This window comes from Myripristis murdjan, chromosome 19 (assembly GCF_902150065.1).
Source record: "Myripristis murdjan chromosome 19, fMyrMur1.1, whole genome shotgun sequence".
Lineage (NCBI taxonomy): Eukaryota > Metazoa > Chordata > Actinopteri > Holocentriformes > Holocentridae > Myripristis > Myripristis murdjan.
Window position 1 is genome coordinate 25,398,864 of NC_043998.1, and position 12,976 is coordinate 25,411,839.

The following is a 12,976-nucleotide window of genomic DNA, read 5'->3' on the forward strand; positions in this document are numbered from 1 at the left end:
CTCTTGAGAATTTGAGCAACTCAAACTCACTCAGTCTCCCCTCAGGGATCAATACAGTATTTCTGATTCTGATTCATATTAGGAATACTTTGTGAATTGAGTATGTACACTAATATTGTTGAGTATTCTGCGTTTTTACACTTTTTCAGCATGAACATGCTTTGGTCAGAGTGAGTTTGCTTTTAGGACAGGGCATGAAAAACTCAGCGACTCACACACTGCATTTACAGCCCCTTCAGGAATGTGGTTATAATCTGGGCTGTAATCTAATCTGTGAAAGCCAGGTTCCAGCATCAGGCTGAAAGGCTGAAGAGAAAGCCGGTTAGCACAGGTGGATTTCTGCTGGAGAAACCCGACCACTGTCGCCATGGAAACGCTCATGGTTCGTGTCCACAGGGGCGTGTATTTGATGCTCGGTGTCGCGACGCTTACCAGATTTGGACGTTCGGTGGGCGTGGCCGCTCTGGATGATTGACTAGTTGTTCTCTCCTATAAGCATGCACCTGATTGGACGAACGCTTCACGAGTGGGATTTCAAACCGGACCAGAAACTTTATTTTATATACCTCAACTTTATGCAAATGAGGAGACGCCAACGTGACGCCCAGCCTTTTCGAAACGCGACTTAATGCATCGCACAGCTGCTTCCATAGACAATGAATGGGAAGCCTGGAAGCGACTGGTCCTGTGGACACGCATCATTACTGTCATTTCTGATTATTTACATGTGAGCATGTGCAGGAAAAGAGAGCGGATAAGGAAACTGATGATAATCACACACTGTACAAAGTGTTTCTGCTCCACATGCTTGTTGAAGAACGCCAGAAATGTGATATCAACGTTAACTCTGATGAAAATACCAGGAAAGAAAAAACCTTTTTATTTGTGGAGTGCATGTGTACTTTGAGTTTTGAGTAACCAGAGCAAGGTAACACATGTAAACACCTTCTAATTCCCTGCCATAACCCTGTTAATAATCTGATTTCTTGTGTGTTCACGTAGTAAAAGACATTTCATCTCAGCCTTGACTTACATGTTGATAAATATCATGATCAGTTTTCTTTTGCTAATAAATAAACTTCATAGCAGCTTCATAGCCTCTTCATGTACAATATTCTTGGTAATTATAACACAAGAATGGGGAGAGAAAGTCGCCACTGGTGCCCCCTGCTGGTCGGTTAATTACAAAGAATCTCTCGATAAATTTTCTAATTGGAAAAATACAAATTATCTATATTATATGTTATTTTGAAGGGGGAAAAAATGAGGTCATGAATTGTAATCTTCAAAGTGCAATAAGACATTACAGACTCAGTTGTATCTTAAGCAGCCCACATAATTAAAGTCAATAAAAGAGATGGTTAATGACAGTGGAGTCCCTGTCATGTTTAATTGCACTCCCATGTAATTTTATGACAAATTCACACACACACACACACAAAATGCCTTTATCTCTGAGCTTTGAACAGTCTTCCTATAACATTCACTGATACCGATTAACATATCACATAATTACCCATAATGGCCCATTTCAATAACCAGGCTACATTACAGTGCTGAATTACCTCATTCAGAGACATTTCATAAGCTCACTGTAGGAGTCTCTAATTGTTCATATGCACTCTTTGACTTGGATTGCACCAAATATTAACACTGCAAGACGTTTCGCACGATCACTGTTTCTCGACTGAGGAAGTAAAGTCCATAAGGGATCACAACTTTCACCCAGTCGATCTTTTTCACTTAAAGAGCAGCCATTTTCAGAAGATCTGGACAAGATGTGCGTTCTGCAGCCACTGCCCGAGAGATTTAGGTGTCAAAGCCAGAATTTGCGCGTGGATTTGTTGGGTTTGAATTGTGTGAACCAGAAGCAAACCGGACACTGTAGACCTGCTTTTGTCCAGAACGGCTCTGGTTCTTGAACCGTTCCTTTGGGGATTCTTAGATGCAAGGATCTTCTGGTGAACCATTTTTCACTTGGTCCTTTGTGGAGGCTTTGATTGGTTCACTGCACGTTACGCCCAAAACACAGCCAGGATTCATGAAGAGACTCAGGACAAGCCTTTAGAACCAGGCGCCTGGAGCAAACAGCCTTTTTTTCACTGTGAAAAGAGCAAAAGTGGACCTGGACACCCTAAATGCTCCTGCACCATGCTCTGCAGAGTGAGCTCAGATCAGGGTCGCCCAACCCAGTCCTCAAGGACCGCCTGTCCTGCAGGTTTTTGTTTCAGCTCTGCTCTTTCACACCTGATCCATTTAAGGGCTTCATGCTGATTGGCTGAAGCAGATCTACCTGAACAGCGTGTGCAGGAGGGTGCATGGGCCTTAATTGGGTCAGGTGTGCAAGAGTAGAGCTGGAACAAAAACCTGCAGGACAGCGGGTCCTTGAGGACTGGGTAGGGGAACCCTGGCTTAGATCATTAAAATCCAGCCATAATGTCTTATTGTTAAGGACTGTCCCAAGATGCTTGTATTGGTGGACAACTTCTTACTGCCTGGTCCTTAATGACAGCAGGCAGGACAGGAGGGTTTTTGATTTTTTTTTTTTTTTTTTTTTAAACGATAATTCCTTCTGTCTTCGTCACAGATTACTAAATAGTTTGTTTCCTCTTGTCTTTGTTCCTCTCAGGATCCTGGAGCTGCAGGAGAAGGGCGACCTGGACATCCTGAAGCAGAAGTGGTGGCCTCGCGCCGGCCGCTGCGACCTCAACAGCCACGGCACCGCGCAGCCGGACGGCCGCTCCCTCAAGCTGCACAGCTTCGCCGGCGTCTTCTGCATCCTGGCGGCCGGCCTGCTGCTGGCCTGCCTGGTGGCCGGGCTGGAGGCCTGGTGGAACAGCAACCGCTGCCGCCAAGAGCAGCCCAAAGAGGTGACCGAGCACAGGGCCCGGCGGACGGGCCAGCGGGGGGAAGACACTGCCACACTCTACTTTAAGGATCCAGCCGCAGACGCGAGCCCCGACTTAGTAGAGCTCCAGTACACCCAGCTGTAGAGGAGAGAGAGGTTTAGGAAAAACAAATTAGTTTTAGTGTGCGGAGGGCTTGGGGACACAGGGTGATGAGATAGGGGAGGGGAGATAGATGTGCACTGTGCCACATCCACCCAGGCCACTGATTGAAATCAAATTTGGTCTCTTATTATCCCCAACCCTACATTTTTACTTTTTTTTTTCTTATTTTAATTTTTATTTTTCTACACTCGTTCATCGCTCCCCTCCCACCTCGTCCTAATCCCCCAGTCGTGCAGAAACCTTTTTTTTTTTTTTTTTTTTTTTTTTTTTTTTGTATGGCATAATTTTGTACACTCTAAACCACATAAAGTCCACAACACACTCCACTTGACCATTACCTTTACTAATAAGCTCATAAAGCAACCGGTTGTCGATCCGCTCGGGAGTTGTTCTCTTTGCCTTCATGCATACACTTTAGGCCTTAGGCGGCCGGCGGCCAATCAGCCACCGGCACGTGCTGCACCCCCCCGCCCCTCCCTCGCTAAAAACAGCTGAGCACACCCTCACACTTTGCTGATAATTTCCCACAGCGCTGGCTCCGTAACCAGTCGAGTGCCTGGTATTGAATTATTGTCATAAACTCATTTTCTACAGTGAGGCTTTGGTAATTTCCTGCGCCCAAGGGCTATGAAAAGAGATTATAATTAGCAGGAGAGAGAGAGAGAGAGAGAGAGAGAGGGAGGGAGAGAGAGAGAGGGAGAGATCGCTCAGGCAGGGAGGGATAACGATGTCGGACGCCAGCGCTGATTCCTAACACTTTTGGACACTTTCCATTTCGATGCAAATTCCCTCTGAGACGTCGAGGCAACAGAAACAAAGAAATAAACGAATAAATAAAAGTAAAAAAGATTTGATTGGGTCGGGAGAACTTCAAAACGCAGTTGGCCCTGTTTTGATGTGATTAGTGATAATCAGGTGAGCTCTTTCCCGCGCTGAGCTCGCCTGATGGATATTCAGGACGTCTCAAGTGCCTGTTGAATAAGAAAAGAAGACATTTGTCAAACTGCCAGATCACTTTGCCTTATTAATAAAACACAACCCACTGCAATAACCAAGCTAATAGTTAAAGGCACAGGGGGTTTTAAAGAGGGAATATCAATCAGTTATCAGAGAAAAGCGGTGACGTCTCTCTCCCCGAGCGAGAAACAAGACTTTGATCTGACACTGAAGCCTCGGCCCGTAAAAATAAATCGGTTAATCTCACATCTTAACAAATCTGTCTCTGCGGGCCAGATCTGTATTTTGAGGCCGATGATGGAATTAGTTTGATTTCCAGCTCTTCGGTTTGAAATTTTTTTTTTTTTTTTGATAGTTTCTGACTGGAGCGTGTTCGACCGCGAGGAAAAACCAGTTCGAGTGGACGTCAAGCTGCTGTAGGCAAGTTTCTCTAAAACAAAATTTTGGTCATAAATGGAAATTTCAGCGCGCATCATCAGGTGTTCATAAAGTAAATGTTGTGAGAAAAAATAAAAATCACAAAAATCCATTCATCCCAATCAGCTTTCCCACAGGTCAAGGAAATTATGGGAAATTTAATTATTTCTTGGGATAAGTTATGGAACTTTGTCAGCCTCAGTTAAAAATACCAATAATATAATAAAATAGTAAATAAAATAATAGTAACTAGTTATTCAGTAGTGTTCAGTAGTGTTCACATTTTTCTCACTATCTTGAAAATAACTTTCTGTTCAAACCAAAAAAGGACCTGAACCTTTAGTGTCAAGTAGGAAAAAAAATATGCAATGTTCATTTAAGTCATAGAAATTCAACATTTTGCACATAATAATTAAAAAAAAATAAATATGGAAAGAAGGAAAGAAAGAAAACTACTACACTACACTACATTAGTCTGCATTAACACAAAATGAAATTGGCACAAAAATTGCCAACAAAATTTGTGACACAGAATTACATGGAAATTATGATACGAATTCCATAAAATTACCAGAAATAATGCAAAAAAAAAAAAGAAAGAAAAAGAAAACAAGGAAATCATCCCCAAAAATATTCACACCAAACAGCCAAATCGAAGGACTGTAGTGAAACAAAAGTTACAGAAATGGAATTAATCAATTAATAAAGCAAGTGTTTAACCTTTTGAACACCTGTGCAAATTCATTTAATTTCTGTCAGAAATATTTGTGAGAAAAAGGCGAATTACAAGGAAAATTACAAGGAAACAAAAAAGAAAACTATTAAATTACCACAAAATAAAATTACCGCAAAAATTACCAGCAAAAATTTATATTAAAAAAATTACAAGGAAATTACCACACAAATCCCATAAAATCACCAGCAAATAAATAAATAAATACAAGAAAATCACCCCAAATATCCTCTCCAAAAATTTAACATAAAATTAACTAAATTGAGTTCTGTAAAGTGCTTTGAGATGACTTTTGTTATGATTTGATGATATACAAAATTGAATTGAATTGCGTGGGCGGAGCCTGCATGCGGGTGGGCGGAGCTTAGAGTCAAGCAGCAGAGTGTTGAGGAGGGAGTCGCTGATGTCGAAAATTTCACCAAAAATTCCTCTGATTCCCCAAACTCGCCTACAGCAGCTTTGAAAACGAAACCGAGCGCGGTTTGTTTGTTTGTTTGTTTGCGTTCTCTAAGCCTCTTCTTGAGTGTTTTTTAAGTTCCCATCCCATCCGAGCACAGCAAGCGTCCCAGGGCCTTCACCGGGACAGGAAGCCGCTCCCGCCGTAGCTTCAGCAACCCCCCCCCCCCCCCAGTCATGTGACGGGGGACGAATGACTTGGATCCATAAACTAAAGTGTGAGCAGGAAGTAGGCCTGTGTGCATGGGGTGTGTCGCCCGTAGCAACAAGATCTGTCTCTCTGTCAGCAGCCCGGTCCATAACCCCTCTACCAGTATCACTGTGTCACGTCTTATTGCAAATTATATGTCAATGTGGACGCCCGTTTGATCTATTTCCTCTCCCTTCTCCTCTATCTATCCCTCTCATTTATTTACACTTGACTGTCTATGATCTCGTGCAGGTTACTAAGGATTACAGGCTGGCAAGGGTTTCTGGTCCATTGACATATAATGACATTACAACTGCTTCATCGGAGGGGAGGAGGGACATTTGGACAGACAGAGAGAGAGGCTGGGATGAAGCAGAAGCTATTGACACAGGTCAGAATAGACCTCCTATACCACTGTCAAATAAAATAATGACATCAATTAAAAAAAAAATTCATATCAATAAACAGTACTTGTGCCACCGCCAAGGTCCTGTCATGCTGAAGAGGGTCGGGTTTGGTCAAATCTGTTTATTTTAGCCGCCAAATAAAGAGGAAACGAGCCCGTCCTGATTTTGTAAGTGGCCTGGGTTCAGCAAGTCAATTTCCCATTCATTTTTTTTCAGGAAATTAGAAACAAAATTAAGCTCTGAAGTACCAGATCAATCATAGAATCATAGAATAATAGTTTAGTTAACCCATTACTTGAACATTTTTTAAATATTGTATTTAGGTTTTTAATTATCTGTAAAAAAAAAAAAAAAAAAAAAAAAAAAACTTATGAAAATGTCCTATGTGAAATATGCCTTTTCACATGTGAAAATTTGAACTTAACATGTGAATTTACCATTTTCACATGTGAAAATATTACTTCACATGTGAAAAGAAAATAACATCACATGTGAACTTCAGCTTTTCACATGTGACCTTAAGTTTTCACTTGTGAAAAGAGGACAGTGTCACATGTGATTTCCTGGGATTTTCACGTTTGAAATTTTCCACATGTGAAAAGAAAAGTGGCCACACAAAGTCAAAGTCATGTGAAATGAGCATTTTCACATGTGACTGGATTCTGAACTAGAACTTCCACATGATAACATGAAATCACATAGGATCTGCATCTTCACATGTGCAGTCCAGATTATCACACGTGACTAGTTCACATGTCAACCATAATTTTCACATGTGACAGCAACACATTTCACATGAAATCACATGTGAGATTTGCGTCCTCACATGTGAATTCCACACTTTCACATGAGACTGGATTCTTCTCATGTGGACTGTAATTTTCACATGTGAATTTTCACGTGGTTTCAGACCACAAATGAAAAAAAAAAAAAAAAAAAAAAAAAAAACACGAAAATCACATGTGAAATCATTAAATCACACGTGGTTGCCGATCACGTGTTCCAAAATCACATGTGCTTCATTTCACATGTTGATTTTTTCATAAGGGATCAGAAAACAGGATGTGATGCAGGATTTTTTTTTTTTTTTTTTAAGATGGAATGAACTGCTTTTCTCAACCAGCAGTTTCCCTCATTTTCAACCAAATAACATAATAATAGTCTTGACTGATTTGTATTTTTTTCTTCTTCTTATCTCTAAAAAAAAAAACAAAAAAAAAAACTCGATAAACCCTGTGGGCAGTGTAGCATCTCAGCAGGAGCTCAGGAATTAAAACGCAGCTCCTTATCGATATATAATAACAAGCCGGACAGTGACTCATGGTGAGTCTGTCTTCCTCTGTTCAAATGTTTCGGCTGATAATCCGGCGCCCTGTGAGAGCAAAATGAATGGGTAATTCACTTCCCGAGCCTGATGTTCCAGCTCCATGCAAATGTGCTGAAGGAAAATCTGGCCTGAATTAATTTGGTTCACGATCTGAAAATGGACCCTGGTGTTCGCTGTCTGTGATTAATTGCAATCGACGGGCCGAGTTTGGGGCCCGGCTCTTTGCAGACAATCGGATAATTAACGCTGTGATTGAGGCGTGGCCTCGGCCGGCGCCGGGCCTCCGGGGGCCGAGCTCACCCTCTGCTAACACTGCATCTCCCCGTCAGCAGCGCAGCCTCCCGGTGCCCTCCTGGTTCCCCTGGCTTTGTTTCAAACTGTAGACGCATCGAATAAAAGGGCTGACTTCACTGTCACTTACTGAAGGGGGAGATTAAAGGTTACAACCCGGCATAAATCACACATAACCTTTCAGATGCAGCTTGACAGCAGCTAATATAGTGCCTTCCAACACACGCCTAAATAATTACAAGCCATTTATGATGATTTATAAGCCATTTGATCTAAAATGCATGATTGCCTTCGCTGCTCGCTGAGAGGTGCACCGCTGGTTGTAGCCCGCCGCTGATTCTGACCCAACAGGCTGTTTGTGAGCCTGGTGACTTTCATTAACAAACTTTTGGTTGTTCAGCTGCAAAAAGTGTTGTGGTGAAATGAAATGGAACCGTAGGCTTTTTTTTTTTTTTTTTTTGTCTTTTTGTTTGTTGCAGATGGAAATGATCCTCTAGCAGACTCTGCAATTTAGCAAATTGAGCAAGGTCCAGCTGAGATTTATTCCAGCTTGATAAATGGGCATTATTGCAAAAAATAAACAAAACAAAACAAAACAAAAAGATAAAAAAAAAAAAAGAAAAATGCTGCAGTTAAGTTGTGGGTATTTTAGGTGACTCACTACACACTTTTCTCAGCGGAGGCAGAAACGATCTCATTGGCTCGGTTGAACCTCAGTGGGCGGAGCCAAAAGACCACATGCATTCAGAGTGGCAAACTTGAATGGAAAAGAAGAAAACATGGTTAATATTTAAACAAATAAATCATTTTTTTCTTTATTTGCAAGCATTATTAACATAATTAACAACAAGTTTACTAACGAGCTCACATACGTAGCTAAAGGCTAGTATGGCTAATTTGACATTGAATAGTCATACTAGCTTACCTAGTGACAAAAAAAGCTTAGCCTATGCTGCATTATTAGCAGGCTAGAGGTTTGACTATATACAAAAAAAAAAAAAAAACTAATAATAGCAGGCTAACTAGTTTACCAACATAGCTGTAAGTTAAACTAGGCTAGTATGGCCTTGTTGACTTTGACAGGTCTGCTAGGCTAACTAGTTAACCTAGACGTTTGGCAAAAAAAAAAAAAAGAAAAGAAAAGAAAAGAAAGAAAAAAGAAAAAGAAAATAATAATTTGTTAAAATAGCATCACGTTAGCTAACTAGCTTACTGACATAGCTATAAGTTAGGCTAAGCTAGTATGGCTAGTTTGAGCTTGGAAGGTCAGCTAGGCCTAGCATAGCATAGCGTAGCATAGCAGCAGAGCTAAGCTAGGCCAAATAATCAACCGAGGCAAGACTGTGTTGTTGTTGTTTTGGCTCCGCCCACTGATATGGCAGGTAATTAGTCTCATTAACACCAGAAGTAAAGTGTGTGTGTGTGTGTGTGTGTGTGTGTGTGTGTGAGCCGAGAAAGCATCCATGCATGTGTTTTTTCGGCTGCACCTCTGATCAAACAGCCAATCACGTCAATCAAAGGTCATGATCAGTGTCGAAAACGACCAATCAGAGGAGCGGAGGCCTCAGCTGCTATTATAGCCCCGCCCCCCCCCCCAGCATCTCACAGGTGAACTTTACCTGACCAATGCATGCTCGCAGGGCTGTGTGTGTGTGTGTGTGTGTGTGTGTGTGTGTGTGTGTGTGAGAGGTTCTGTCCTGGTTTCACGGCTCCACACATGCACCGACACTTTTTTTTGATTCACACACACTCCTCCTTCTCCACGAGTGTGTGTGTGATCAGTGAAATCGTCTCTGCCTCACAGAAAATGTTTGCAGAAGTAAAACTCCAATCTGCTGACTTGGATCGGGCGCCGTCCGTGTGTTTCCTGACAGGCGGGGGGCGGGCGGGCGGCGGCGGCGGCGTGTTGGAGGTTGTAGCCGTGCAGCGAGGCGGCGGCGGCGGCGGCGGGCCACAACAGCCGGCTCGGGCTTTGCACTGAAACTCTTAATATCTGGCGGAGACGGAGAGAGAGAGAGAGCTATTTGGACAAGCGCTTAAATATTTCAAAGGGCCGCATGAATCAAAAATGAACCAGATACGACCAAATCGTTTCTGAAAGCGCTTGAGCGAGATCCACTCGACAGTTGCATTATTTGTAAAGTAGCAGGAGGGAGAATGATTTAAAACCCCCTCCGGTGGGAGCGCTCATTAAAAGAGCTGTTTGTTTTCCAAATTAATGGAGGCTTTCAGACGGCGGAGCTGCTGCTGCTGTTTTCCTCCTCTCCCATTTGCACCGCCGCTCGGTCTTTAACGGCGGGCGAAGGCTTGATCCGTCCGAGGCGTTTATTGACTCAGGCTAGCCGCCAGTGTGAGGCTATTAAAAACATATTCTAATGAGGTGCCAGTCGGCTAAAACAATAACCTGCACCGAGATGTTTTAATTAGCTCTGAGAGGGGCTTTAATCAGATTGAAGTGGGATAATTCGGAAAAAAAAAAAAAAAAAACAACGTATGACTCCTAAAAAGAAAAAGTGTCTCCGTGTGTTCCTTTAAACTCGGAGGTTTCATCAGGCTCGGCGTGGCAGGCAGATCGAACCGCCCGATGTTAAGTGGCATCTTGAAAGGAAAATTACGGAAGACTGACTCACGCCTCGTGCTTTTTTTTTTTTCTTTTTTTTCTTTTTCTTTTTAAACCTCCCATGAGAACGAGAAGTCAGCGCAGACATTGCCTCTTTATCTGCCTCCAGACACGATCTTCTACCTCTTTTGTTTCTATTAACCTCCTCATCAGTTGCTTTTGTGCTCCGCTGATAACATTGCAGCATTACATAATATTTGTGTGGTTTTACATATCTATATATATATCTATCTATCTATCTATATAAATGTGTCATGTGCATTGTTATGAATATGAGCTGTGTCACTGTGATCAGGACTGTGACTAATATCACTGTGCTCTGACTTCAAGTGAATCCAATGCTGGAGCCAAGCAAAGTTGCCTTTAGAAGAATTGCCTTTTGTAAGAAAAAAAAAAAAAAAAAAAAAACTTTTTCATGCGTTTGTTGTAAACCGGGACATCGGTATGGCAGGCACGCCGCCTTCAACATGCCGAACAAGATGCTGAAATAGTTTTTCCTTGACAGTGCAGTACAGTAGCTGCATACACAAGGACGTGAAGGGAATTCTGATTATGTAGCCTCCGTATTGAAGTTTCACACTTCCATGTGGCCTCGCTCGGCATGCTCGTCACGCCCCCCCTTCTCTCTCTCCACGCAGCCCTTGTCCTCTACCTTTCCATGACCCAGCGTGCTGAATTATACCTTTGGTTCAACAGGGAAACACTCAAGTGTCTATTAATGCCTAACAAGTATGCATGACTGCAGTCATCTGGAGATGCAGTGTCAGCCGATGTTTTGATTAAATTGTTCTGATAGCAAACCAATCCTCCAAGGCTCTGCACACATTGTGCCGGCTCCAAGGGCATGTCAGCCTGCAGCAGGGAAACAAAACACCTCCATGGAAAAACACGCCGATATATTGGTACATATTCTCTGTAAAACGAGTAAAGTAGAATCACGGCGAACCTCTGAGAGTGCAAACGCTGCACCGCTGACGCCGAGCAGTTCAGCTCAATTGAACCTAACGAGATAACGGCTAAACTTTAAGGTAAATTGCGGTATAGCCTTGCAAACATGCCCTTGAAATTTGAATCAAAACTCTACATCCAATCTACGTTATTTTCATAGTTATCGATGAGGAAAATAATCTCCCAACGGCAGAAATCTCAGATTGGAATCGGTTCCGAATTCTAATCAATTGTTCCTCGGCCCAAGGTTGATCTGTCTGGTAAAGTTTATAAAAACATCTGTTTAGTTTTCCGAGATCTGCCGGAGGCAAAAACACACAGCCTCCTCGGTGGAGATGATAAAATAAAAGCTTTACAACAAACTTGCATCAATCGGTTTGGCTCCAATATTGTTTTTCTCCAAACATCAAACCTCTAATACTCACTGGCCAAGTTTGATTTCAAGGTGCACATACTATACACCTGTCAGGCCAAATTGGTTTCTCAGTTCAGTCCAAAGAACTGCAAAGGCTGCCCATCAGCAGTCAGACCAACCAACCGCCCGGCAGTCAAAACAAAAGGCCACGTCAAATTGGCAAAGAGCTTGAGATTGCATGGAGCACCAAAAGACCTGAAGCAGTCTGAGAAACCGGCCCATCGCCAATCTCAGCCTCTGTGTCCCTCCTCCTCCCTCCTTCCTCCTTCCTCCTTCCTCTTCTCTCCATCCCGCCTCTCCTCCCTCCCTCTCTCCTCCCCTACTCCTCTTGTAGGACAAGGAGGTGAATCTGGAACAGGTGCATCGTCGTATGAACAGTCTTTTGGACGAGGACTTGGCCCACAAGCAGATCCCCGGCCCCTCTATCGAGATCTCTGCGCTGGACATCGGCAGCATGCAGCCCAGCCAGGCCTCCCTGGTGCCGGGGCCGGAGTCCGTGCGGGACTTCCCGTCCTCGGGCCTCGCTGTGACCACCTTCCTCCCCGGGGAGGGGGCGCCGCCTCCACCCCTTCCCCACCCGCACCATGGGGGGACCCTGGGCAGGACGCTAGCGGCCTCCCAGGTCCCTGGCAGCACCACGTTGCCGCCGCACCACCCGCTCAGCAGCACCAACATCAGCGGCACCATGCAGTGCAAACACAGGGCTCCCAACGGGGGGCTCTTCCGGCAGAGCCCTGGCAAGACGCCCATGCCAATGTCCTACCAGGCAGTCTCCGCAGGACCCATACCCGAAGCCATTGAGCCCACCCACAGCACGTCCATATGATGGAGAGATAGGAAGCGGGACCGCGGGTGGGACGGGACGGGACGGGGCGGGGCGGGACGGGAAAAGGTTCAAAAACTCTGCAACGCCGTTCAATCGAGCTCCAGACTTTGGTCTGGTTCCGGCTGGTTGGGGATCCATAGAGGAAAAATATTGTGTGTGTTTGGGGGGAAAATAGAAAACAATATGTACAAAGTGAAAAGATTTTTATTACCTGTTCAAGAACAGCCGAAAAGGGAGGCGGGGCGGGCTGGTGGGGTGTAATTTTTTTTGTGTACATACCTGTAAATACTGAGAGAACGAAGTGAGGTCAAAGTGTATTTTGAATATTCTCGATTTTTGAAGTTGAGTTATAAAAAAAACTAAACAAAACGAGATAAA

At 43.6% G+C, this 12,976-nt stretch overlaps 1 protein-coding gene across 1 annotated transcript in view; it reads left to right on the forward strand.

Annotated features, from left to right (window-relative positions):
• The window catches only part of LOC115378258 (glutamate receptor ionotropic, delta-1-like), a 520,936-nt gene extending 508,338 nt beyond the window's left edge, over positions 1 to 12,598 (forward strand). The window contains exons 16-18 of the mRNA XM_030078448.1: positions 2,630 to 2,870; positions 3,969 to 3,971; positions 12,107 to 12,598. Of these exons, the coding sequence (XP_029934308.1) occupies positions 2,630 to 2,870; positions 3,969 to 3,971; positions 12,107 to 12,598 (736 nt within the window). The remainder of the gene's footprint in view (positions 1 to 2,629; positions 2,871 to 3,968; positions 3,972 to 12,106) is intronic.
• Positions 12,599 to 12,976: the final 378 nt, after the last annotated feature.